General features: G+C 43.3%; 1 protein-coding gene across 1 annotated transcript in view; it reads left to right on the top strand.

Annotated features, from left to right (window-relative positions):
• Positions 1–28,000, top strand: part of LOC121325319 (putative leucine-rich repeat-containing protein DDB_G0290503) — a 142,430-nt gene that overhangs the window by 104,406 nt on the left and 10,024 nt on the right. Inside the window, exons 22-36 of the mRNA XM_041267748.1 lie at positions 1,188–1,355; positions 1,609–1,692; positions 2,995–3,162; positions 11,349–11,591; positions 12,113–12,343; positions 12,559–12,789; positions 14,537–14,659; positions 19,253–19,379; positions 20,199–20,323; positions 20,703–20,949; positions 23,740–23,929; positions 25,424–25,577; positions 25,911–26,078; positions 26,608–26,775; positions 27,807–27,974. Coding sequence (XP_041123682.1) covers positions 1,188–1,355; positions 1,609–1,692; positions 2,995–3,162; positions 11,349–11,591; positions 12,113–12,343; positions 12,559–12,789; positions 14,537–14,659; positions 19,253–19,379; positions 20,199–20,323; positions 20,703–20,949; positions 23,740–23,929; positions 25,424–25,577; positions 25,911–26,078; positions 26,608–26,775; positions 27,807–27,974 — 2,595 coding nt within the window. The remainder of the gene's footprint in view (positions 1–1,187; positions 1,356–1,608; positions 1,693–2,994; positions 3,163–11,348; positions 11,592–12,112; positions 12,344–12,558; positions 12,790–14,536; positions 14,660–19,252; positions 19,380–20,198; positions 20,324–20,702; positions 20,950–23,739; positions 23,930–25,423; positions 25,578–25,910; positions 26,079–26,607; positions 26,776–27,806; positions 27,975–28,000) is intronic.

The raw sequence follows: 28,000 nt of genomic DNA, 5'->3' as shown, positions 1-28,000 counted from the left end.
GCTGGTTTCACACTTATTTCAAATAGTTACAGAATTATTAAAATTCTGATATGGTGTTATCAGAAATTGGTTTAATTTAATGACTTTTAATTTTTTGTGTAATTAATGTAATTAAAATGATTCACTTATAGCACACTAAATATTAATTACAACTCCAACCGTTGTCTCTTGAATGCTGCAATGCCCTTCTTAGAGTTTGACATGCCTTGCCTCAGGCACGCAGACTGCGTGCTTTTTGATGTGCGCATGAAAGCAGTGCAGATTTAAAATACAAATTAGTTCTTGGTTGAATCAAAAATCAGAACTGCATTCTTGTGAAATTGGAATGGTGAGTAGGTCATGAAACTGCATTCCAGTGTCCACCATGATGAGCCAGAATGCCGTCGGGTTCATATCGATGTCTGGAAAACTGTCCAGTTCAGTGTGGAAAGAGCTGCAGTGATAGTGTTCCTCCTTCAGCTGACAGCTGGCAACCCAACTGGGCTATTTAAACCACTTGTCAAAGTGTCAGAACAGGGAGCCCTGCCACTGCCATTAGAATTGTCTAGACGTGCTGAAAAAACCCATGGTGCCTTTCAATTGACAGAGCAGGGGAATTCTGCTTGTCCCTTCTTTAACCAGGACACCCCTTTGACATGAAACTCACTTTTACAAAGCAGAAGGACCTCACCAGATCTTTACCAGTACATATACAGGGGTCACAGTCAGCAAGACCACATGTCTCCCAGGCATTTGAAAAGGAGGTGACCTTGGTTCACGGCTGTTTCTGTATCCCTCAAAAGTCAAGCGCTCACCCCTAACTATCCAGAAGGAATTAAGTAACCATTGATAATATCCCTCCAATACAATCTCAACACTTGGCAGTCCTGGTGGCCTATTTATATTACTATGGCATATGTTGCTCTATTATATATATATATATATATCTGGTTAATCTGGTTTCTTGAAACATGTACTGTGATTGCCGGTGTTGGTCCTTCATGTGTGTTGAGTGAATGTCAGTCTTCACTTGTAGAAACTTTTCCAGTTTTCCAGTGTGTGAATGAGCTTCCTCCTTCCCAGCTGATTGGAGTTTTCTAATTGGGTGTGCTTAACAGTTCAGTGTTTGTTTTCTTACTGAGTTTGCTGTGCAAGTCACACGTGCCTTCACAGCCAGGCTGATTGTTAACGAGTCTCCCTGTTCTCAGCTGGTGCAGGAAGAGCAGAGCACTGCCAGAGTGAAGGTAGAGCTATGTGAAGCAGGAGAGGAGCAAGACAGGCTGTCAGCGCAGATATCACAACTCAGTGCAGAGAAACAGAGGCTACATGCTGAACTGGAGGTGCTCACTGAGAAACACAGGGCCGCACAGCAGCAGGTAACCTGACCAATAGACAAACACAGACAACTCTTTTTGTGCTAAATTGTACCCCTTATGTAAAGTTCAGGCCATGAAAAAAATCTAATTGATTTGAGCAACTAGAGAAGGAAACATGGCATTATGTTGTTACCTAACATTTGTTGGCTCCTAGACTGTCTGTTGTCTTCTAGAAGGGACTGTCTGAAGTTCTTGAAGGCATTTTCTCTAGAATTCTGGAAGGCAATTGTAATCTTGTGCATCTCACTTCAAGGTTGGCAGCAGGGACCAGACGGTCTTGAAACTCACAGCGGAACTGAAAACAGTCGAGGAGAAGTTGAGAGCATCACAAGATGAGGTGAGGGGGGCTTCTCCTTTATTCCTCTATTATTCACTTTACAACCTGAATGTCACTGAATTCAAATTATTGCTATCCTATAATTGCCTTGTCAGTTTACCACAATATAATACAAACTAAGAGCATTACCGCAATTAAACTTTCACAACTTGAGGATTGATGGACTTACAGCATTACAGTGCACAGCCTGCCATCTATTATTCTTAATATAACAGCATATTTGGTATTACTAACTTCAGAAGCCAAAAATCAGATTTTTAGCAGACCCAATATTTTGGACTAGAAAGTAAAATATCAGTATTACAAAATACTAAACAGTTGGCTATGCGGCTGTGTTAACTCCCACAGTATGCAGTATGTCTGCTTTTAAACTTACAAGATAAAGGTGTAAACTTTTACCACTGAGGTTAGCCAAAAATAAAAAAAAAAGTGGTTTGCGGTTATTTTCGCTGGATATAAAATGTCTTTGTGATCGGTTACTCTTATTGTGGTTTGAGAGGGTCCCTGGTTTGAGTAAACAGGACAGCGCTGTCACTGCAATGCAGAAAAGATGCTTTAAGTCCCTTGAAAGTTTTTTGGGGGGGGCGGCATCTGAACCTCCTACATTTGCTGGTTTTTTTTTTGTTTTGTTTTTTTATCATTAGCATGCAGCTCTGTTATCTGCTGAATGTTTATGAGTGCTGGTGAAATGTTTGTCGTGTTATTTATTTATGTCAGCCTCTCAATTATTCATTTGTTTATTTATTCATGGCAGAACTAACTGCAATTGGAAAATACATTTTTGCTGAAGGGCATGTCCCTGTCCCCCGCCTGTCCCCGTCCCCACAAATGGAAGGGGGACGGCACATCAGACTTGTTAATAATTGCTTTATGTGGCTTTTCCTTCGAATCACAGAGAGCTGTCATTTTAATATGAGCAGACGGGTGAAGAGAGAGAAGAAAGAGAAAAACGACTCTGAGAGTTAGGGGTGTTTTTTTTTTTTTTTTGTATTCTTTTCAAACACATACACTTAGGAGAATCAGTTTGGTACTGTTGAGCCCAATCTTAAATCCTGATCCAAAAGATTCAAGCCCAAGTATTTATGAATCAAGCTCAAGTTCTGATGTCTCCAGTCTGTGTCTCAGTCATTCAAGTCCTGAGTCTTGGTCCAGGATGTTGAGTCTAAATAAAGTGTTTCAAAATATACACCAGCCTGTTCTGAGCTGATGCTTGAGCTTCATTGGAATTACCCAGCCTTACTTCACACATGTCTGCTAAGGATGATGTGTCTGTATGTGTTAACTTTGCCGTGTGTTTTGCAGCTGGGAGCGCAGATTTCAGAGGTGCAGAGTCTGACAGGGAAGGTGAGAGCATTGCAGAGCGATCTCAGGAGCCTACAGGATATCCTGAGGGACAGAGAGACAGCCATGAGTGAGAAGGAGCAGAGAGTAACCCACCTTCAACAAGAGAGGCAACTCCTGATTCAGCAGGTACAAACAGTGGCTTTCACAGTGGAAATCAAAACCACAGCAATATGTTCTGAAAGCCTACTATATACACCACCTTCCAATGGTTTTTGGAGGGAGTTTATGATATTCTATTATTTTGTCACTTCATTAAAGCTGAAGTTTCCCACAGGTGTGTGTTCTGCACTTAAATAAAATGTCTTCCTAAGTTTAGCCTTCTGTATCAGAAACTCAATCAAGCTTGTTTACACCCCAACCCACACCCGCCCTCCCCCCCCTTGCTAGCCTGCCTGCCTCACTTCCAATAGGACTTTATAAACTGCTTAAGAGCTTTACAGTTCAGAAAGCAAAACACAGAGCCAATGTTGTCAACCGTAAATACAACTATTTTTAAAACAGTCTGGCAGTTCATCTATACTGTGGAAACTTGGTTATAAAATAAGGCAGACATTTAAAAAAGACTTTGGAAAGACTTCTCGTCAAAGCATTGGTCTAATTTAAAATTAGTTAAAACCATCAGGGTCGCTACACCTTTACAATTTGAGTTGGTTATGTTTTGTGGTGAGCCTAAATATCCCAGAAACTGATTTAGCTGCAATTTTAGCACGAGATTCAGCTGCAATTTTGTTTGTGTGTGTGCGCCACAAAAACTCTCTTAATTTTGATTCATGACTAAGTTCATCTTCAACGCCCCCCCTTCCCAAGCCCCCACCCCCATATTATGAAAATGATATTAGAAACAAAATGAGATTTGAAATTTCATGTTTGACAAGCGCGCTGATGAAAGGTTTTCATTGCAGGGCCTGATCCATGGAAATTACATGCTAATAATATTGCTGGCCGAGCGATCTACTTGGAAATTAATCAGAGAGAGAGAGAGAGAGAGAGAGAGAGAGAGAGAGAGAGAGAGAGAGAGAGAGAGAGAGAGAGAGAGAGAGAGAGAGAGAGAGAGACTTTTGACTTTTAAGATCCTTTATTTAAATATTCCAAATAAAATCCATTAAAATTCAAATAAAGGTAAAACACAACAAAAGTTAAGATTCCTACTGCCTGAGCAAAATTTAAAAAATCCTAAAATATATCGTGTTCTCCTTAAAAACAGATTTTAAACAAAATAAAAGGATCATTAAAAAATCAATATTAAACAGTGTTTTTTTTACTTTGTTGAAAACAGATAAAAGCCAAAAATAAAACACTGTAAAACAAAAATTAAATAAAATTAGAACAAAAACTGGAGCTCCCCCTCCTCACTCACAGCACACAAGGCGTCTCCCACACACCACCTCTCCTGAAAGTCCTCCAGGTTACTGACCAGTTTAAAATACTCAAACTCTACTCTGATCTGGCTGACCACGAGCACCCTGAACTGAACCACTAAACTGGTCAGTCCAGAACCAGAGAGTTGATTTTTCCTTGTCTTTAAAATAGCCAATTTTGCCTGTCCAAATAAAAAATTAATAAGAACACACCTGTTTTTCATTTTAAAACTGTATAGAACCCCAAAAATAAAAAGCTCCTTACTAAAAACGACCCCTAAATTATTCAGGATTCCCTGCAGTAAATTAAAAAGTGGCCGCAGCCTCTCACACTCACTGTAGGCATGAAAGAGAGTTTCCTCTGCTGAGCAAAAAGCGCACTGCTCACTGATGCTGGGGTCCACTCTATGGAGAAACCTGCCTGTGGACACAATGCAGTGTAGAATCTTCCACTGCAGGTCCCCCACTCTCTTGGCGAGAGGCGGTTTGTACAGCACCCTCCACACCGGCCTGTGCCCCTCCTCTACAGCCAAGTAAGCTCGCCACTTAGAGTCTACCAGACCCCTTAGCCTACTATACTCTGTGGCTTTAACACACAATTTGTATATCTGTTTTCCATTCATTGTGTGAAAGATCATTTCCTCCACATTCTGCAATTTAAGCAAAGTCCCTCCATTCTCTCCACCGCCCTCACCTTCCTCACCTACTGCTGGTGACACGATCATCCCTGGAAATAAGGAAAGCTGTCTCTGCTCTGTGCCTCTGGACAACTCCTCCCTCAGGACTGCCTTGAGCCGCGGGGAGAGGCTGCCCCTCAACTCACCCATCAGTCTTTCTGCAAGCCTCTCTGAGTGCCAGCCTAGCTGTGCAGTTAGCTGGGAGGCAGTTAGCCAGCAGGAGAGCTCAAGGTTTAACAGGTGGACCATCCTGGTTACACCTGCTTTTAAAAAACTGGCACAGAGCGTCATCGACTGGAGGAACTTAACTGGAAAGAGTGGATTAAAAAATAGGGGCTCCTCAAACAGGTCCTGCCCTGTCAAGGACTCCACATCCCTTTCCACCCTCACCAGCTGCCAGGCTTTTAAAATACTTTGATAAAAAGGAGGAAGTCCTGCTTTACTAAAACTGGTGTTCTCAATTAAAAACAGGTGTTTTCCTAACCCCAGCCCCCCAAATCTATTAAGAAGGAAACAGGCCAGCCTCTTCCAATGAGCCTCCTCCTCAGTGTACAGGAGTCTCTGAACCGCCTGCAGTCTGAAGGCTGCCACCCTGCTGGCAATGCTGACTAGCCCCTGCCCCCCCTCATCACTAGGGAGGTAGAGGACTGCCGGCCTCAAACTGTGTCTCCCGCTCCAAAAGAACTCCAGCAACACTCTCTGGATCTCCTTCACCAGGCCCTGGGGTGGGTCCAAGCATACCAGCTTGTGCCACAAGCTAGAGGCCACCAGATTATTAATAACAAGCACCCGGCCCTTGAAGGACAGTTGAGCCAGCAGTCCCTTCCACCTCTGCAGCCGCCCCCTCACCCTATCCAACAAACCCTCCCAGTTCTTTTTCATGTAGTTTTCTGTTCCGAGGTACACCCCCAACACTTTAATACCTGTTCTGTTCCATTTCAGCCCCTCAGGCAGGAAAGGAGGGGTGCCCTCATCCCAGCCGCCTGACAGGAAGGTGTCACATTTTGCCCAGTTTACTCTGGCAGAAGATGCTCTCTGGAACTCATTTAGAGTCTGCTGCAGCGCTTGGACATCTGCATCCCCCCTCACAAACACAGTCACATCGTCTGCGTAGGCAGACACCTTCACTGTGGCAGAGGAGGGTGTGGAGGGCGAGGAGGGCACTGTCCATCCAGCTAGCCTGACCCTCAGCAGGTGCAGCAGGGGCTCTATAACCAGTGAATACAGCATACCAGACAGGGCACAGCCCTGCCTTATACCCCTGCACACTGGGAAGGGCTGACTCAGCCCATTGTTGATCTTTAAAATACTAAAAATGTTGGAATATAAAAGCCGAATATAAGAAATAAAACCAGGACCGAACCCGAAGGCTTCCAGTGTATGAAAGAGGTAGGTGTGGTCGACTCTGTCGAAAGCCTTCTCTTGATCCAGGGAGACCATTCCTACATTAAAATCACAAATATCACTTACAGTTAAAAAATCTCGAATAAAAAACAAGTTATCAAAAATAGAGCGACCCGGTATACAATATGTTTGATCCATATGTATTACAGTTCCAATAACACTTTTTAATCTATTAGCGATTGTTTTGGATAAAATCTTTAAATCAGAACATAAAATTGACACAGGTCTCCAATTTTTAAGCTGGCATAGGTCTCCCTTCTTGGGCAGCAGTGTAACCACTGCCCTACGGCAGCTAAGAGGCAGCTCCCTGTGGCTGAGGCTCTCTCTCAGAACCTGGAGCAAATCCTCCCCCATTATATCCCAGAAATTATTATAAAATTCTGCTGGCAGTCCATCGATCCCGGGAACCTTTCCGCTGGAGAGCTGCTTGACAGCGGCGGTCATCTCCTGGTGGGTCAGCGGTGCGTCCAGCTGAATCTGCTCCTTCTCACTGAGGCTGGGTAACCCCTGGAGCAGCCGCTCAGTGTCCTCTATGTTGCACAGTTCTTTATTATAAAGTTCCTTGTAAAAACGCACCGCCTCTCTGCTGATTTCCTCCCGGGTGTGCAGTTCTTTCCCACCAGGAGTCCTGATACAACACAGCTGTCTACTGTCCGCTCTCTTCCTCTCCAGGTTGAAGAAGAAACTAGTGGGGGCATCCATGTCTCTCAACTCCATGAATCTGGAACGCACAATCGCCCCCTTCACTCTTTCCTTCAGCAAGCTCCCCAGCGCGATTTTCTGCTCCTTTAGGTTCTCCAGGGTCTGTTCTTTAAATTCTGAATTTAAACTTTCCTCTAGGAGGAGGATTTTGGACTCCAGTTCTCTCACGGCTGTGTTCAGTGACCTGGTTGCATTTATAGTATATTGTTGACAAAAACATTTAATTTGTATTTTGCCAATGTCCCACCACTGTCTTAAATCTTTATATTGTGCTTTTTCTTTTTTCCAAATTATCCAAAAAAGTTTGAATTGTTGCTTAAATTTTACATCTTGTAATAATTTTACATTGAAATGCCAGTAAGATGCTCTGTGGGGTTCTGATTGAATTAATACTGTAATTAATAGACAGTGGTGGTCAGAGAGACTACTGGGGATGATTCTTGCTTTGATAAATTTATTTAAATCGTTTTTTGAAGTATAAAACCGGTCTAGTCTTGCTCTATATACACAGTCTGTGTGATACTGAGACCAGGTGTATTGTCTTGAACTGGGGTGCAGGCATCTCCATATGTCAACCAGGTCACTGGACTCTAACAATGCAGCCAACTCTCTGGAGGACTGAGGGTGTGGTTCATCATTATTTCTATCAATATTAAAATTAACAGTACAATTAAAATCTCCTCCTACTACCACCACATCATTATTATTAATATTAAAAAGAGCTTGCTTTAATTTCTTAAAAAATAAAATTCGTTCCCCCCCTCTATTGGGGGCATAAATATTAATAAAAACATACACTGTACTGCCCAGCCTAGCTCTTACTTTTAAAATCCTCCCTTTCTCGATTTCATCTATATCTAGTAAAACTGCCCCCAGGCTGGGTTTAAAAAGCACGGCTACTCCTGCACTAGTACTAGCGCCGTGACTCATCACGCACAGCCCCTTCCACTCCGCTCGCCACGCCTCCTCATTCTCCTGATCCGAGTGCGTTTCCTGCAGAAACACCACCCCCGCCTGCTTCTGCTCTAAAAACCCGACTAGCTGCGCCCTCTTAAAAGACTGTCTGCAGCCGTTTAGATTAAAAGAAACAAAAACGCACCTTTCCATCATAGCTAAAAAAACTAACACACTAAAACAAGTAATAAAAGAAGTTTCATAAAACACAGCCATTTTTAAACAAGAGATTTTGAACCACTTTTAAGATCCTTTTTAATTTTCTGAACAATTTTTTTTAATCTATAACGTTTTGGCTGATCAAATTCTTCTATTGTGGCTTTCCTTGTTATAACGTGAGCGGAGTGGAGAAATAACCTTAGATCAGGGAAAAAACTCTCTATTTCTACTCCCCTTTTCCCTTTTGTTTCTATCATAAAATCATTTACCTGCTCAAGTGTGTATAACTTTTTCTTACTGACGGGTTGGCTATCAGGGATGTCTGAGATAAGCGAGGAGTCAGAGAGCTCCCCCTCCATCTCATCCGCGCTGTCCTCTCGCTCGCCCCCGAGAATCCGTTCCTCCGCAGCTCCCTCCGACTCCCCGACACCGGTCTCTGCTACAGCCGGCACTATTTCAGGCGGCTGAGATTCAGCTAGCGGAGAGTCTTGCACCGCGCCCGGCTCACCCTGCGCTGTGCTCTCTTCCTCCGCGTTGGGAGGGACTGACGCCCCGCCTGGAGCCCGCAGTCTCCCTGTCTGCACGGGTTCGGAGTTCTGCACTGGCTGCGCTCTGCCATCCGGCAGCTCTGCAGCCTTCCGCTGAATTCGTGTCTTTTTCGCTACTACCTTGAATGATTCTTCACCATTCTCAGTAGTAGCGGTATTATCCTCCGAACCCGTCAGTGACAGGCTGCGGCTGGGTCTCTTTGTGCGAGGCCGTGGTGTTGGTGGTTCTGCTCCGGTTTCCTTCTGGATCGCCCCCTCCTCGGTCAGCACGGGCTCACTCTGCGGCTGCGCTGGGGGAGCCGACTCTTCCTCCCGCTCACCCCCAACACCCCCGACTTCCTCCCCGCCAGCATCGCCCTGATCCTGCCCTGTCTCCGCTCTAGCCTCTTTTCTCGGGCAGGCTTTTCTCTGGTGTCCCTGTTCTCCACAGTAAAAACATCTCATCGTTTCGGAACTGACAAAAACTACACAATTCATCCCTTCCACGTTAAAATTCCAGGCAACATTAATGACTTGGTTAGGATCATTTAGTAAGACAAACGCCTGCCTTCTAAACGACATGACGTGCCTAACACTGTTATTTTTGCACCCCAGCGGGATTCCCTTAATCGGGGACACCAGTTTACCAAAACGAGCTAAATTCTTTTCTAATTGCTCATTTTTTAAAAACGGAGGCACGTTAGAAATAATAACTTTCGTAACCGGGGTTACTAGAGGGGAAACCTGAACAAATTCACCTTTCACTGTAAATCCTTCCTCTACCAGCTTGTGTACCAGAGACACCTCCACTAAAAATATTACTAGCGCTTTATTCATTCTTGACGCCGACATAATATTTTCAAACCCCACCACCTCTCCTACTGCCAGCAGGCACTCCTCCACCGAAACCCCGGGGTCAGGCAGGCAACGGACCCCGTGTCGGCGGGTGAGAGCCCCCAGCCCTCCTGAACGAGACCCCATAACGGGATCTCCAAACACCCTCCAAACAAACAAACACACACGCCACTAACCTACGAACAAACAAACACACAAAAAAACAACAACTAAGTAACTATCAAACAAACTAACTAACTAAATAAATAAATAAATAAATAAATAGATAAAATAAAGTTTTAAATTTCCCGGTCCTACCGCACCGGCGTTCCACCTCTCTGCAAGCCCTTCCCACAATCCTCCACGAGAGAGAGAGAGAGAGAGAGAGAGAGAGAGAGAGGGAGAGAGAGAGAGAGAGAGAGAGAGAGAGGAGAGAGAGAGAGAGAGAGAGAGAGAGAGAGAGAGAGAGAGAGAGAGGAGAGAGAGAGAGAGAGAGCAGAGAGCAGAAGGCTTGAATGGAGGATCGGTGAGGAGGGGCCAGATAATCTCATCATAAACAGCCATGGGGTGTTTCTCTGTGATGAGGTTGTTAGCAAAACGGGAGTCAGAAAATTATACCGCACCTTATCTCTGATTGATGTAGTAATTTATGCAGGCATGCAGCATGCAACTTTAATACAGATAGATTTTTATTTTCCTATTACTTTCCTTTTCTGTAAGGAAAGTGCTGTTTTTTTTATTTAGATACTATGCAAGCAATTTGCATTACCATGTGCAGTAATGTTGTAATACTGTGTAAATCTCTTTTATTGCGGCTGAGGGATTAGTGACGTACATTGAGTGTTTGTTCTCAATTTAAACCAAAAACAGCCCCAGTTTCCAGGCAGGGAAGCTATGGTCATGCTTTTTTTAATCATGAATCAATGTTAATATAGCATACAGATTTAATAGGACGTGTGGAATGTGTGAGGGATAATGTATGTTTTCTTCACATTAATTCAATTGCAACTCCTGTCTTTCAACAGTTGTTTTACTGACACGTTTTATGAAGTGTTACCTTTAAATTAAACAGCCTTGGGTTCGTGAGCCTCTGTTTAATAAAGCATTACATACCGTAGCGCGATATGCTGAAACTGTCTCACTTTTTTTTGTTTAGTCATTTTTAACAATCAGTTAATACACATTTTTAAACTTCTAAAAAAGGTAAGCTAAAACTCTTCAGTAAGCAATTCATTACAACTCAGTCAATCATATTGAAATGGGCTTTACAGATGTTTTACTAAAGTAATGTTTTGCAAGTGACACTTTTTTCTTTATTGTATTATACCTCTTTTGTTAGTTTTAAAAAAAATGTTCCTTAAGTTTTATTAGCTCTGCGTGTACAATATAGTGATAAACACCTTAGAATGTTAATCAAAAGACCCTGAATTCTGTGGGAAAACATTGTACTCAGGTACAACCAGCTATTATAAAAATATCATGTATTAAGACACAGTTATGTGATATGGTGGAATATGGATTAACATCAGTTGTTCAATGGACTGTGTTTTATTTTGTTTGTATTACAGAGTGCTTGGGAGGGGGAGGGGATTGTCTCAGATAATCAGTAATTCAGAGTTACTGTGGTTTGGTTGGGTTTGTATTATCTGGTTGCTAGTGATGAGTTTGTCTAACTGTGGGATTGTGTGTATTTTTAGACTGAGTGCCAGGAGGGGGCGCTGTCTCAGCTGTGCAGTGAGCTGCGGTGCTGCCAAGTGCAGCGGGAGGGGGAGGTCCAGCAGCTGGAAGCGGAGGTGTCTCGTCTGCAGGCCAAGCTGGACTCGTGTAGTCAGCAGCAGCAAGACACAATGACCCAACTGCAGCAGTCCCGGGCCACTGTGGAGATGCTCAGCTCTGACCTGGATGTGGCCCATAAACTGCAGCAGGAGGTGGGGGAGAAGGTAAGTAGCACTGCATTCCCATCCCCTTGTCCTGCAAGATTCCCCATTTACTCAACACTCAACAGGAACAGTTGTTTTCATCGTATGAAACACATTTATTTCTACAGTGTTGTATTACTGACACTTGTTAGGAAGTACTTATAACTCAGTACTTAGACTATTTGTTATCTTTCAGCGACCCACTCTTATTCGCTTTTCCTGCCTCTGTGTTCGCAAGTTCTGTCTTTCTTTGTCTTGATAGTGCTAAAACTTCTAGTAAACAAGTCATATAGACAAAGATTCCGGCTACTCAGTATACTGGTGACAATACTAGCCAAAACGTCTGTTACTTGACTTAGTTTCTTAAAGTTTTACCTTTAAGTATTCCTAGCCTCTATCTGTCCATATGGTCAGTATCTTTTTAAATGAGTCTTCCTCTTTCCTTCCTTGCACTTCACTACCAATCCAACAGCATTGTCATCCACTGTCCCGAGATGTTCCCACATGCGCTTGGTCAGTATTTCTCTTGTTCCCATTCCCAGTTGGCGCAGTGCGAGTCCCGCTTGCGCGCTCAGGATTTGGAGGTGGTGCGGCTGCATGGGAGCCTGCAGGAGGCAGAGTCTCGGTGCGCAGCGGCTGAGGCGCACGGGCAGTCCCTCTCAGACTCGCTGGATGTTTACAAGCAGAAGTACCAGGCGTGTCTGAGCAAGGTGTCCTCACTGGAGAGTGGGCTGCAGAGCAGGGAGGATGAGCTTAGGGAGGCCAGCGCACAGGTCAGCGCACATACTGTGGATTCATGGAGGTTCAGAAACAAGAAAATATAGTAAATACCAGTATACTGGATTTACTGCTAAGTAGTACATAAAAGTGTTCTATGCAAATAATGGATCACAAGAAACCTGCCACAAACTTGTAATACCCTTTTAGAGTAGCAGGTGTTATTTCCCTTCTTTCGTCTTCGCCACTGTCCATTTTTTCCTTCCCTCAGATGTCAGAGCGCGACAATGAGATCCTGCGGCTACGCGCTGAGGCCCTGGTTTTGCGGAGGGACATGGAGTCCCGCTCTGCTCAGCTGGAAAGTGGTGATGAGGCCATCGAGACACTGAGCCAGGAGCTGAGAGAGACGCAGAGTGAGCTGGAGAGCAGCCGGAAACATGCAAGAGAGTGCGAGGAAGTGATCTCGACACTGAGAGAGAGGACTGCGGCACTGCACGCACGGGTAAGAACACAGCCTGTTAATTAGAGTTGAGGTACAGGGAGGAACCTGTGTGGCCTACCGTTAAGAGTGGACTCACTAGCAGGATGGAGTGTGGTCTGGAAGTTGAAGCTGAGATATTGGGGGTTAGTGGACTGGCAGGGCAGTGCTATTTAGTATATGGAGTGGATAGACATGGAGGGAGGATTGTGGTCCAGTGGTTAGAGCAGAGGGACTGGGATAGAGCAGTGTGAGAATGTGGACTATTTTACAGCTAAGCCGCTGGATGGACGTGGTTGGGCCCAGTGATGAAAAGTGGCCTAATTGCCCCCAAAACGTCTTGACACTTGAAACAAGAAGAATCTCAGTCCGGCAAAAACAATTCCCAAATTCTGGAATGAAACGATTTGAAGCTAGTCAGACCATTGGTTTTGGGCAAAGTGCCATTCCGCTCGACTGCCTGCTTGCTGCCTGCTCACCCGCTCACAGACACGTCGCTTATCGACATCAGGATCCACTACAGGATCGGGGGTCCATTAGAGACACGAAGGCACTCAGTTGTAAACCAGCTATATTGATCCCCTTCCTGCATGTCCTGTTAGCACAGCCAGGGGGCTACAAAAAGAAGCCTTGGTTTGTTTGTGTTTATATATATATATATATATATATATATATATATATATATATATATATATAAAATTTAATTATTTTTGAAATGGTGTGTTTTTCAGTTAGCAATCATGTAATAGACACAGTGCAAGTCTCATCTGAATTCCTCTGTAGTGCTGACTTGAAGAAAAGAAGAAAGCCTGCCTGTGCCAAATTCTTCTCAGTGGTATGATTATTGTGGTTTTGTGACCTACTGACACCTGCTGAGGTTTCCTGTTGCTGTATTTACCAAGAGCAGATTCAAATTCAGATCCACTGTGTTTCAGCAGCAGCTAATTGTTTTGTTTTTCATGCATCTGTATAGATTCTGCTTTTTTTTTTCTTTACTATTATACTGGTGCTGCATTACAAATTGACGTTGGGCACATTTAATATTTGCTCCTTGCATTCACCCCCCTGAATGTCTGAATAAGGGGATAGCTGGTGCAGTGGCTAGCCCTGCATTTAACATGCAGTATTTCTGCAAAACTGTAAAAAAGTAGTTTTAAAAACAAACCAAAGATTGACTGTTCTCAGTCTGCAATGATTTCACAAACAACAAAAGTCATCACATAGAAAGATTTGAAATGATACATGTTTATTTTAAAAGGGTATGTGTAGATTCCTCCCTGACAGAATCTGCAGCACAGAGGCACAGAGTAAGTGAGTCAGGAAGGTTGCTCAGGTGAAGAGAATCCTGTAAGATATTAAACCTGTGGTTGACGGCTGACTGGTTTGGCTTTCTCCTCGGGCAGATTTGGGCTGAGGTTTTTCTTTGATTGATTGATTGAAAAAAAAAAACGTAACAAAGATTTTATGAAGAAATTAATTATTACTAAAACAAATAAATATCTTATGAGAAATATCAATAACCTTCTAGAAAAATATGCTAAAAATAGATACGACTTTAAAGAAATTAAGTCCAGTGCCATAATGTTTGTCTTGACTTAGCTTTGTACATCACCTTTTGAACTAAACAAGCGTGTTCAATTGTAAATCTAATGCACTCTGCCAACCCTTAACAACCTTAAATATCTAAACACTACAGTATTGTTAAAACTGCATGGGACATGAAGCTGTAGGCTCCCAGTGAATGGTGCTGACAACTGTGTGTTTGTTGCAGGCAGAGGAGCAGGAGGAAGCCGCAGTGAAGATCCAGGCTGATTTCTCAGTGTATCGAGCAACACACGCACGCTCTGACTCTGAGTACGACACACAGCTTTCACATATCGAGCAGCTCAAACAGGTACTGAGATTTCCAGTTCCCTTCCCTGCTCTAATACAGGGGCTTATGCAAGGCACAATGCTGCTACCTTTCACATGGCAGCCCAGAGCTTTCTAACTCAAACCGCGGAGATAGTCAAACCCACTGCCTTCTTTACTAACGCTCAGTGCTCTAATTATTCAGCTCTTCTGTGTTTCTGTGTATTATATATATATATAGTCTATATAATATGTATATATATATAATATAATATATATATATAGTATATATAATATATATATATATATATATATATATATATATTATATATATATATATATATATATATATATATATATATATATATATATATATATATATATATATATATATATATATATATATATATATATATATATATATATATTGTAAAACATCCTCGCACTCCTCCCCCTCAAGTGTGAAACACTGATCGGCCATACCAAGGCCACCCCCTCCCCTAAAACACAACCACCCACACTCAAGTCCCGAAATGTCCATTTCCGCCCTCTTCCACGGGCGGACTTGAGGGTGGGTCGAACCTTCCGGCACTTCCGGGAAGGGACCCTGAACCGGCGACAAGGGACCCCACCGGGATGACAGGGCCGACCGAAGTGACGACCGGGGAACAGGAGGATGCAGCAGTGGACAGAGATCTTCCACTGGGGACCGGCGCAGCGATGTCCGATCACCCAGGGGGAGCGAAGCAGCGAACAGGGGGAGCAACAGCGACGTCTGGCAGCAGCCCAGCGACGTCTGGGTGCTCGGGAAGAGCGGAGCAGGGAACCAGGGGAAAAGCTGTGGCCAATGTTGCAGACTCCTGGGCTCCAGGTCCAGCGCAGGAAGGTCTAGGAAGACCGGCAGGGTGTCCAGGAGCAAGGGGCAAGGGACCGCAACTAGCAGTGCCGAGGAGCGGCGGCACCTCTTCTCTGGGCTCTGGGAGCGGCGGCTCCTCTTCTCTGGGCTCTGGGAGCGGCGGCTCCTCTTCTCTGGGCTCTGGGAGCGGCGGCTCCTCCCCTCTCTGGGCTCTGGGAGCGGCGGCTCCCCTTCTCTGGGCTCTGGGAGCGGCGGCTGGGCTTGTCTTGCCTGCTCCCATTTTTGGAGCAGCAGATCCAGCTCCGTCGGCTCTGGCTCTGGCAATCCAAGTTCCAATCTCCATCTCTTATTCTGCTCAATCTGAGCAGCCGTGTTTCTTTTGATCATAGCGATCAATTCCTTTAAGCTTTCCATTTTTACTGGGTCATAGGGCCGCCCACACACACTTCTGGTACCATATGTAAAACGATCCTCGCACTCACGGAGTTCGTTGCCCCTTTTAAAGTAGACCCAGGACACAGAAACGGAATTGCTTTAGCGCTGACGCGCACTTTTAATAAACATAAAACAAAACAGAAATAAACACCTAACTCCGTTTTGGAGCTCTCACTATACACCAGCCGATCCCTGACTCACACACAGGACGGCTAAGCCGTTTACCTGACAAACACCAAAACACAAACGGGCTTCTCTCAACACTCTCTTCAATACGACTGGACACTCACGCAGTCGGGCTCTTCACTCAGCACTTCACCTTCAATACGACTGGACACACACGCAGTCGGGCTCTTCACTCAGCACTTCACCTTCAATATGACTGGACACACACGCAGTCGGGCTCTTCACTCAGCCGCCCCGATCAGTCTGGCTGCCTCTCAAATACCCTGCACCTGTCTCTAATTTATAATTACGATCAGGTGCCGAGGATTAACTAAATCATTAAAACAATTACACAATTAAACCCCATAACACCCAAATGTGCATTCTCACAAGGTTTTTAGCAGGGAAGGATTTTAACCCCCTCCCTGGTACCTTACAATATATATATATATATATATATATATATATATATATATATATATATATATATATATACACACACACACACACACACACACTAATACTACCGTTCAAAAGTTTGGGGTCACTTAGACATTTCCTTGTTTTCCATGAAAACATACATGAAATGAGTTTGAATAGGAAATATAGCAAAATGAATAGGAAATATAGTCATTGACAAGGTTAGAAATAATGATTTTTAATTGAAATAATAATTGTGTCCTTCAAACTTTGATTTTGTCAAAGAATCCTCCATTTACAGCAATTACAGCCTTGCAGACCTTTGGCATTCTAGTTGTCAATTTGCTGAGGTAATCTGAAAAGATTTTACCCCATGCTTCCTGAAGCACCTCCCACAAGTTGGATTGGCTTGATGGGCACTTCTTATGTACCATACGGTCAAGCTGCTCCCACAGCAGCTCAATAGGTTTGAGATGCGGTGACTGTGCTGGTCACTCCATTATAGACAGAATACCAGCTGACTGCTTCTTCCCTAAATAGTTATTGCATAGTTTGGATCTGTGCTCTGGGTCATTGTCCTGTTGTAGGAGGAAATTGGCTCCAATCAAGCGCCGTCCACAGGGTATGGCATGGCGTTGCAAAATGGAGTGATAGCCTTCCTTCTTCAAGATCCCTTTTACCCTGTACAAATCTCCCACTTTACCCCCACCAAAGCACCCCCAAACCATCACATTGCCTCCACCATGCTTGACAGATGGTACCTCTGAGGCGTCTGTTTCTCAAACTAGACACTCTAATGTATTTGTCCTCTTGGTCAGTTGTGCACTGGGGCCTCCCAGTCCTCTTTCTATTCTGGTTCGAGCCAGTTTTCGCTGTTCTGTGAAGGGAGTAGTACACAACCTTGTACGAGATCTTCAGTTTCTGGGCAATTTCTCACATGGAATAGCCTTCATTTCTCAGAACAAGAATAGACTGACGAGTTTCAGAAGAAAGTTCTTTGTTTCAGGCCATTTTGAGCTAACATTATTGCAAAAGGGTTTTCTAATGATCAATTAGCCTTTTAAAATGATAAACTTGGATTAGCAAACACAACGTGCCATTGGAACACAGGACTGATTGTTGCTGAAAAAGAGCCTCTGTACGCCTGTGTAGATATTCCATTACAAATCAGCCGTTTCCAGCTACAGAAGTCATTTATAACATTAACAATGTCTACACTGTATTTCTGATCAATTTGATGTTATTTTAACGGACAAAAAATTTGCTTTTCTTTCGAAAACAAGGACATTTCTAAGTGACCCCAAACTTTTGAACGGTAGTGTGTGTGTGTCTATATATATATATATATATATATATATATATATATATATATATATAATGTGTATATAGGTGGACAGGTCTGCAGTTATGTGCGCATGGCTAGCAACAAATATCTGCAATGTTAAATAAAATAAATAGCAGTTTTGCGCATTCACAATTACATGATGCGGGATTGTTATCCGACTGTACGTCAATGTGCATGTGTGTGTGTGTGTGTTTTTTTTTTTTTTTTTTAATAGAGTGTAGCAGACCAATCTGTCAGTGTGTTGACAAGTAGAAGTGTCATTTGAAGTGCTGGTTTCACAGCCAGTACGGCGGGCTGTATGGCAGTGATTTACAGCCCTGTTCAGCGTGCAGCCCGCTGCCCTGCAAGCCCCAGCTCTGTAAATCCGCAGATTGATTACATGCAGCCCTCGCCGCCGCCAAAACCGCCATGTTCTTGCAACCTTTTAACGCTGTTTTATAGATGGTTAGAGCAGCTCGTTTTGCTATTTATTCATTAGTAAGTGGTCATGAAATATAGATTCGTCTTGATGGTTTGTCAACGTTGGAGCTGTGAAACAGCGGCCTCGTGACATCTCGTTATTTTAATGGCCGGAAGAGGAGGGGAGATTTATTGCTGGTTTTTATTTTTGTCACCTCCGGAAGCATCAGTATCAGTTTTCAAATATTTTTTACTTTTTTTTTATTTTAATTGTATTAGACAGAGTAGTCCTTTTTTATATAAGTATTTCCAGAATAATGTGTAACAGATAATAGTGCAGCATCCTATGCCGAGTCAAAGTTAAAATGAAAAAATACCAGAAGAATAGAGCGGTCTAGCAGTTATCTCTGTCAGAGTTCTCTAAAACTAAATGTCCATTCTAAAATGATGACTCAACACGCCTGCCTAAGGCATTTCATTGAATGCTGTGCTTCATAATGCATTAGTATTCAAATTTCTGTGGCGACATCCTTTGACCTGTTTGTTGATTTAAAATTATAGTTCAGCTTTAAGCCTACTCAAATTGCTGGGTGTCTGAGTGAGGCTTAAGAGAGATTCACAGCAGCCAGCTCCACCAAACTATACATTTTCTCATTTAAAGTCAGTAAAGACCAAAAAGGAGAACACTCCCTCATTTTCCTGATTCGATGATTTGTATGTTTGTTGGTATGCCGCATTGACAGAGAATTGTACATGTACTATACTGTGTGTGGTCCCTCACTAATTCGCTACCTTCGATATTTAACTTTTTTTTATTACGTCAGATAGTGAAATAAAGAGCAAAAGCTGTGCTTTTGTAATAATGTTAAGCGAATTAGAAATGTTTGATAAGCAACTCACAATTGCTGAATTGGTAGCGGTATTCCACACTTCCCATGCTGTGCAGATTTTATTATCTCACCAATCCAGCTCTGTCTAACCTTAAGATCTTTTCAACTTGCCCTGCCTGTTCTCAGGAGCTGTCCTACGCGCTGGACCAGTGCAGTGAGCGTGCTCAGCAGGTGTCTGATTACCAGGGGCTGGTCCGGGAGCTGAAGGAAGAGGTCAGCAGGGTTTCTGAGCAGAAGACCAGCAGCATGAGAGGTGAAATAGCATGGCAGTATTACCTGGGAGGGTTGGGAGCTACTAGAATATAGGCTGTATGTACTGTGCAGTACCAGATCTCAGTATAGCACATCATCCCTGTAATAACGTAAATGTGAGAGGGGTTACTGTAATCCCATGTGTTTATTCCAGTGTATAACAGTAGTGAGAAGGGGCACTACTTGTTAGTTAATTGTTGTTGTTTTTTTTAATTTGTTAAAAACATGTCACTGACAGGCAAGAAACACTTTAACATAAAAATATTTCACTTAAAATATGATACTCACAGTTTATAGGTAGAATGTTTAAGGTTAAAACCTCTATATCTGAGAATATTTTAGTTGATTTGTCAAAGAAATGGCAGTTGTATGTGGAAATGCTGGGTTATATTAAACCGTCTCTTTGAACATTAATTTGCTTAAAGTTATTTTGCTGTTAAATTTCATCTGCCCGTTTATTTTTTGATACAGAATGTTACTTGTTTATGTTACTAGTAGCAGATAGGGTGAAGCACAGGTTTATTAGCTTGATGCTAGCACAAGGACGCACACCTAATAAAACTCTCCGTTCCCCTTTTGTTTAAGAATCTCCACGGGGTATGAATACATATAAATTTCATATACATACATTCATTTGACAAACCTGAGCTTGTGTATTTGAGCCCACAGTAAAGGCTGGATTGGCTTGAGCTGTTCCTTTTCAGTTCGGTACCGTTAGTACACATCTTCTAGAAGGCCACAGTTAACCCCATTTCAGACTTGTGGGGATGCTTTGTTTGTCTGTCCCTCTCTCCCCGTTCAATCCTGTCTGTTGTTGCAGAGGTGCTCAGGCTGGAGGAGGTTGTGAGGCAGCTGCAGGGAGAGGTGGGGACGCTGGAGCATCGAGTCTCTAGACTGGAAGATGACCTCAGGGAGGCACAAAAACTGTGTGCTCAGAAAGAGCAGGTACTGTACAGACATTCCTAATAACAGGTTGCTAAAGTCCCAGTATATGTATCATGATGCAACCCGTTGTTCTGATTGAATTGGCTTGTGAGATGTTTAATAATATAAAATTAACATTAATGATGTACTGTATTGTCAAATGATACATAGTGGAACATGTTCACATTAATTAATCACAAGGAACCATTTGTCAGACTACAAGAAGCAAAGTGGTACTTTTGGTTGTATCACTATTTATATATCATGTTCCTAAGATTAGGGGACAGTGTTTTACTTTTGAATAATGAACTCACTACAGAGTGATTTCAAATGGAATTGTTTGAGGTGAAGTGCCACTCCTGATTAAATAAGTGTCTAATGTATTATCCTCCCCCCGTAGGCCATCCAGAAGAGACACGCCCTCTTGAGGAAGTCTGAGACGAACTTGCTGGAGGCACGTGAGGCAATCCGAGAGAAGGCAGTGGAGGCTGAGAGGCTGCGTGCCGCCGTCGCCTGCCTCGAATCAGATGTGCAGAGGCTGCAGCGTGAGACCCGGAAGAAAGAGAACGGGAGCGCCGCCCTACAGGCTGAACTGCATCGGATCAAAGAAGAGCTAAAGGAGGCACACGTGCAGTACCGGGAGACAGGTAGGGGCGGCAGAAAGGCATTCACTGACAAGAAGAAACTGCACAGCACCCAGTCAATTACAGAATGATCAATTCCATGCACACAAGAGTGACTAGCTCGTTCATAGTTTTTAATTGGTTTATCTGTCTGGCATTGCTTTACACATGTGACAGTTCCTGTACATTATATCTTACAGCACAGACAAGTGCAATGTGTTTGGTTGTCTCAACTCAGTCAACAGTAGTGCATAACAGTAGTACAGTAGTACATAACAGAACTTCAAAAAAAAAAAAGAAAGGTAATTCCATGATTAGAAACCATTGTTATTTAGCAATATTTGTGTTATTCTCCATCTTTATTTTTATTATGTCAATATGTCTTTTAATAACCTGTGAGAGCCGGTTACCTGTTTGCGTGCTGCTCCAGCAGCCAGTCTGAAATGAAATGGCTCATCAGTCGTCAGCCCAGGGCAGAGTGACGCACAGGCAGCATCGCAGCTGTCACAGGGCTTGCCAGAGGAACTGTACCTGTATCTCTGCCTCGCTCTCCATCATCTCAAAACAGCACTGCCTTTCACTGAATGAACTCCAGTGACCCTCAAAACAAGATAAAGAAACACACGCTGTAAATACAAGCACAAACATTCCTGAGCTTCAGAACCACAGTTAAAATCCTTCTTAGAAAAGAGGGGAACTATACCCTACTTAATCCATCTATCTGAACTTATTGTTTATATATATATATATATATATATATATATATATATATATATAGTACCAGTCAAAAGTTTGAGTACACCTGCTTGAAACCAGGTTTATCTATGCTTTTAACTGTATAAACTTGTCTATAAACACTCAATATTTCATTACGATATGTGTACTTATCTAAGCTGATAATTATAAGAGAATTGCATTCAAAAATTTTATTTTTAAATGAAAATGTAAATCTTGTCAATTTCAATGAAATGGTCACCCAAAGCAAGGGGATTTCAGTCTAAGGCTCCAGTCAGTTAAAAGTCTGAAATGTGTATAACACGGTGTTAGAACACTGGCCTAAGTATAAAAATGTCTTTGTTAGATGTTCTCTGAGTTAACTAGCATGTTACCTAATTAACCTTTTGTCACCAATTATTGTTAACAGGTGAGGGTCCATGATTACTATAAATATAGGTAGCATAGGCACAAGTTTGTCATTCCTGAATGTAAGGGAGCAGAAAATGGCAAAAGACACTCAGTTAAGCAAAGAAAAAAGTCTGTAATTACTTTAAGAAATGAAGGTCAGTCTTTAAGACAAATCGCAAGACCTTTGCAAGTGTCCGTAACTGCTGTGGCCAAGACCATCAAACGATTTGAAGAAACTTATACTCATGAGGACCGAACAAGGTCAGTCAGGCCAAGGGTGACCTCAGAATCAGAGAACAAGTTAATTCAAGTCACAGGTCTGGCGATTAACTGCCCCTGAAATACAAGCTCAGCTAAATGCTACTAGAAGTACAGATGTTTCAACATCAACTGTTCAGAGGAGATTGTGTGAAGCTGGCCTAACTGGAAGAATTGCTGCAAAGAATCTATTGTTGAGAGTGCAGAATAAGAGAAAGAGACTTGCCTGGGCCAAAAAACACAGAAACTGGACGTTTGAGGAGTGGAAGTCTTATGGACCAATGAGTCAAAATTTGAAATATTTTTGTCCAACTGCCGAGAATTTGTAAGACACAGAGAGGGTGAGCGCATGAGTTCTGCATGTGTGGTTCCCACTGTCAAGCATGGAGGAGACAGTGTCATGGTCTGGGGTTGCTTTGCTGGTGACAGAGTTGGTGATCTTTACCAAGTTCATGGCAAGCTCAACCAGCATGGCTATCATAGCATACTTCAGAGGCATGCCATTCCATCAGGATTACAGCTAGTTGGGCAGTCCTTCATTCTTCAGCAAGATAATGACCCGAAACACACCTCAAAGTTGTGCAAGAACTATCTGGCGAAGAAGAAAAGTGAGGGACAATTCAATCTAATGACCTGGCCTACCCAGTCTCTAGACCTCAATCCCATAGAACTTGTATGGGATGAACTGGACAGAAGAGTCAAAGCAAAGCTACCCACAAGTGCCCTACGTCTCTGGGAATTGCTGCAGAAGAGCTGTCGGGTGATTTCCTGCTGAAATTTGTTACGCGAATGCCTTGTGTTTATGAGGCTGTTATTAAGGCAAAGGGTGGCTATTTTGAGGAATCCAAGATTTAAAGACAATTTTCAATTTTCTTGAACATTGCTTTGATACTCCTTATGTTTTGTTTTGTATATTGTAACATGTGTTTTCATTTTCAAGTATTTACAGAAACGTATACAACGTAAAACATTGTCAATTATGAAAAAAAACCTAGTTTCCAGCAAGTGTACTCAAACTTTTGACTGTAGTGTGTGTGTGTGTGTGTGTATATATATATATATATATATATATATATATATATATGACAGAGACTCCATGAATAAGCAGCAGCCAGTTTCCAGTCCTTTTTAGGGTGGTTAATACAGGTTTTAATGTACATATATTTATGTAAAGTAACTCTGAACATGCTTGAATGAATACATTATTTAATTCAGCATAATCCGTTACTTACTACTTCATTAACTGAAATATGATTAAGTATGAATTAGAACCAGGATCCGAGCAGGTATGGGTGCGCATCAGTGTGAAATGAAGAAGCATTATATAAATGTACGGCCATAACTTCAAACACAGTCACCTGTAACATTTTTTGTTTCTGTCGGTATTACTGTAAGTATAGTGAGGCCCTGCCTTTCTCTTCCCTCTCTTAGCCCAGGAACTGGCCCGGCAGGAAGAGAAGGTGGTCCTGGCGGAGGGTGGCCAGCAGAGGGCACAGGAGCAGTTGGGGGAGCGCGTGGCAGAGGTGGTGCGTCTGGAGCAGGGGGAGCGGAGACTGCAGTCTGAGCTGCGCGTGCTCCGGGAGCGAGTTGCCAGTGCAGACCAGGAGATTGAAGGATCCAGGTAACCAGACCTGCAACATTCCCCATTCCAAGTAAACCACACTGTCCAAGACTGACCAGGTCATCACACACCAGAGTCATTCTAATCATCCAAAATCAGACCAACCCTAGTCTAATCCAACACAAACCTGCCCACCCCCATCAAAAAAATCAATTTGAATTTAAACTGGCTCACCAGCATTGGTCAGGAACCACACCAACACATGTTGGTCTAAATCCATCCAAGACTATGGCAGATCCTCACAGGTATAGAACAATTCTTTCAGTCTGAGTGATCCATAATATATAACTTCACAATCATCACAAATAAAGTTTTAAGAGGTTGATAACTTAGAGCAGCAGGGTTGGCAAATGTACAAATTGACGATTCCCCCTCTCCCTTCCTAAAATGCTGTTCTGGTTGCCTTATTATTTGCATCAAATTATGTAACATTTCAGCTTCCCATCTCTTTTAACTGCGTGTCTCCCTGCCTGCTTGAATGCTGGCTGGTCGATATTGGGATCATTTCAGGTCGAGGACTAATGTAAAATCACTTATTTAAATGGCAAAGCAAAAAGGAATCAGAACATCTTAACCAAAGTCTTGCCAAAGGTCCCTTGTTCAGGCAGCTAACCCTGAGCATTAAGCACACTTGCGGCCTGCCAATACGCATTAGGGGGGATTTAGTAATTAAGTGATCGGCTGAGGACTAAACTGGGTGTTTGCAGGCTGTGAAGCCAACCCCTGGTCCCATCAGCCATGCAGACAGAGGATTCAAATTGCTGTGGATATTGATTAGGCCGGTAGGAGAGGGGGGGGTGGGGTGGGTGTTAAGAGAGTTCTTGGGCCATCGATTAGCTGTTACTGCGGCCAGCTTGTCAATGCAAAGTGATCTGAGTGCTATTAAGGCTCAGGGCTTTCCCAGGGTTATCAAACTGTTATTTCTACGAAACGCTTGGCTAAAACATTTCCATTCTAGGTCCCCTACCCTCAGTTTCTGCAGCTTTCCCAAATTTGATGAGATTGTGCTTGAACAGTAATTCATTCTGTTAATATATCTGAATGCAGTGTGTGTGTGTGTGTGTGTGTGTGTGTGTGTGTGTGTATATATATATATATATATATATATATATATATATATATAGAAATATATATAGCTTATACAGCTTACTCTGACTTGTTTGGTTTTAATGAAGCTGTACAGAAACAGTTTTCAGTGAGATGCAATTAAACATGCTGTGAGTGAAGATTGTGGTAACATTCTGTGTCTGAGAACACCTGTAAGGGGTTATTGATTTCCTTGACAGAGGATTCATATGTTGCCATCCTAGAAAAACTATTATGACTTATGTTTCCATTTTCATAGCCTGTCCAGTATTCCAGGTTCTGTTCTATGAGTTTTAGAATTATTAACCACGCTTGGAGTATTTCTGGTTACATGCAATTTAGTTAGTCCAGTAAATGCTCGTGGACTCGTGCTTCAGTGCTTCGGTGAGAATGTTGTTGTTCTTGTAGGAGTCTGATTGAGAAGCTCAAGGCCGAGGTCACTCAGAGCAAGCAGAGCCACCAGAGCACACTGCAGGAGGGGCTGAGGCACCAGCAGGGGGCGCAGCGGCTTGAGATGGAGCTTGGCAGCAGCAAGGAGCAGATCAGGACCTTGCAGATCCAGGTAGACATGACATAGCTATTCTACATGCACTGTACTGCCACAGACTCTTAGGGGTTAAGACTGGCATTGGGTTGAGAGTATTTTCAAAGAAGCAGTGACATCTCTTTTTTGATCTAGTTCAAAAGGTTGTTGTTGTTGCTATTAATCAATATAATTACTGATATGTACATTTTTCTTTAGTTTAGCCTAGCATGCATGCTGCTTACACAAAGAAAAGAGTACATAAGCATTCCCCCCCTTAGAAACTTGTAGTAAGATGTTAAAATACATCTTGTAGTGCTGTTAAGCAATACCTAGATTTCACTACTTATGTGACTCTGTATCGCTCCCTAGCTGCAGGAGCAGGCAGAGATGAGCCATCGTCTTCGGGCAGAGTTGAGCCAGGAGCAGGCTCAGCAACAGGACCAGCAGAAGCGCCTGGAGAGCGGGCGAGAGCGAGTGAATGGGCTGGAGAGAGAAAACGAGGAGCTCCGAGCCAGGCTGCACTCCACAGAACAGCTGGTGAGGCCTGTTTGCTGGGGTTTTCGTAACAGTAGAAGTATTTGAGGCTCCTTTCTGTTCCTGCCTCCTGTACATTACGTATTGCTGTAGCTCTGGAACTCAATTCCAAAAGTTAGTAGAGACTTGGATTATGTTCAGTCCTTCAAAACTAACTGGAAGTTTGGGCTTTAAAACTGCTTAGACCTGCATCTAATTGTGTTAGTGTACTTTTGTATTCAATATGGACAGTGCTGAGTTGTTTCACTTGAAAAGTGCTTTGTAAATGTACGTTGTTTGCTGTTGTTGTCAGTATGATGTTTAGAAGATTAAAATAAAGCTCCAGAAATATAGAGCCATTGGGGCCAACTCCCCAATTCGATTAACCTTGGGTTAGCATTGAGAGCGTGACAGTATAGGAGCAAGTGATGATACTAACTGTGCTATAATTTCTATAGGGCTTATACATGCTATTCTATACAAAGCTGTGACTGCTGTGTATCTGTTTGAAATGGTTTTGGTTTTAATGGTTGCTGTGTTTGTCTGTCTACAGCTAAAGGATAAGGAAAAGCAGATATCCAGTCTACAGAACAGTGTTTCTGAGCTCCACAGCGCCTCCCAGCACCTGCGAGAGGAACATGCTGCTTTCCAGTCACAGCTACACCATTCCAAAAGAGACATGGAGGAGGCACAGAGTCAAAGCAAGACGTACTGTGAAGAGGTGAGGCGAGGAGAGGATTTGAGGCAGGGACTGAGTGAAGAGGTGGGGCTGGAGAGGTTTTGAGGCAGGGGGTGAGACGAGGAGAGGATTTGAGGGGGGGGGCTTAGTGAAGAGGTGAGTAAAGGGTTAAGTGAAGAGGTGAGGCAAGGAGAGGGTTTGAGGCAAGACCTCAGTTGACATGGTGTAGACATGGTGTAGGTGTAGAATTGAAGCAGAGCCTGAATAAGATTATAAACAAAGACATGCAGTTAAAACTAAACCAGAAAAAAAGAAACACAAACTAAGAGAGGTTGAGCGACACAGGCAGGAAGTGAGGTACAGTGAAGAGGTGAGACAAGGTCTCTGTGAGAGGACAGTGAAGTTGAGACAGAAGATAGAGATGCAGCATAAGGCAATGAAGCCAGAAAAGAGACAAGCAGAGAGTAAGCAGGGTAACATAGGCAGAGAGAAGGGGAAGAGTAACCTAAAGCCTGCACACAGCCATAGTGCAGCCATAAATGCAGTCAGTGGTGCATGCTGAAAAAATCGGGCAGAATGTGAACCAAGAAGATGAGAAGGAGAGTGATTTCAGACAGGGGCTGGGCTTCAGTGAGATGGAGAGACACCCAAGTTAGCTGGATAGCGAGGATGAGAGACAAGACCTACAGCCAGAGCAGAGCCAGATCAGACAAGGCCTCGTCCCAGTGGAGGTAAGGCAAGAGGAGACAGAGGGAGAGGGGCACCCCAGTGAGCAGGATGGCAGAGTCAGGGATAGGACAGAGACACAGCGAGGACGTAAGGAGGTAGGACCCACAGCCTGCACAGAAAGTGAGGCCAGAAATTAAATCAGAGCAGTGGAGGGAGTAAGGCAGGGAGAGCTTAAACCAATAGACCATAGAATAACAGAGGCAGTTGCTGAGTACCGTAAGGGTATAGGTGCAAGTAATCTAAGGGATCAGTAAATGGAGTGAAAACAGTGGGTAGTTTATGGGTGCAGTGACGTTGTCTTTGAGTTCTGTGTAACAGAAAGTGTTGGCTCTGTGCTCTTCCAGGTTAGCAGGTTTGAGGAGACGGTGTCAAGGCTGCGGGCAGAGCTGGAGACAGCCCAGGAGAGGGCGAGGCACGGGGCTCGAGAGCTGGCCTCGGCAGAACAGGGAGTCAGAGAGCTGAGGTTGGAGCTGACCTCTGCGCAGGGGGCTCACAAGGAGAGCATGGAGCAGGTGGGCGTTTACATTTTTAATATGGA

This window comes from Polyodon spathula, chromosome 13 (assembly GCF_017654505.1).
Source record: "Polyodon spathula isolate WHYD16114869_AA chromosome 13, ASM1765450v1, whole genome shotgun sequence".
Lineage (NCBI taxonomy): Eukaryota > Metazoa > Chordata > Actinopteri > Acipenseriformes > Polyodontidae > Polyodon > Polyodon spathula.
This window is presented reverse-complemented; position numbering and strand designations above follow the sequence as displayed.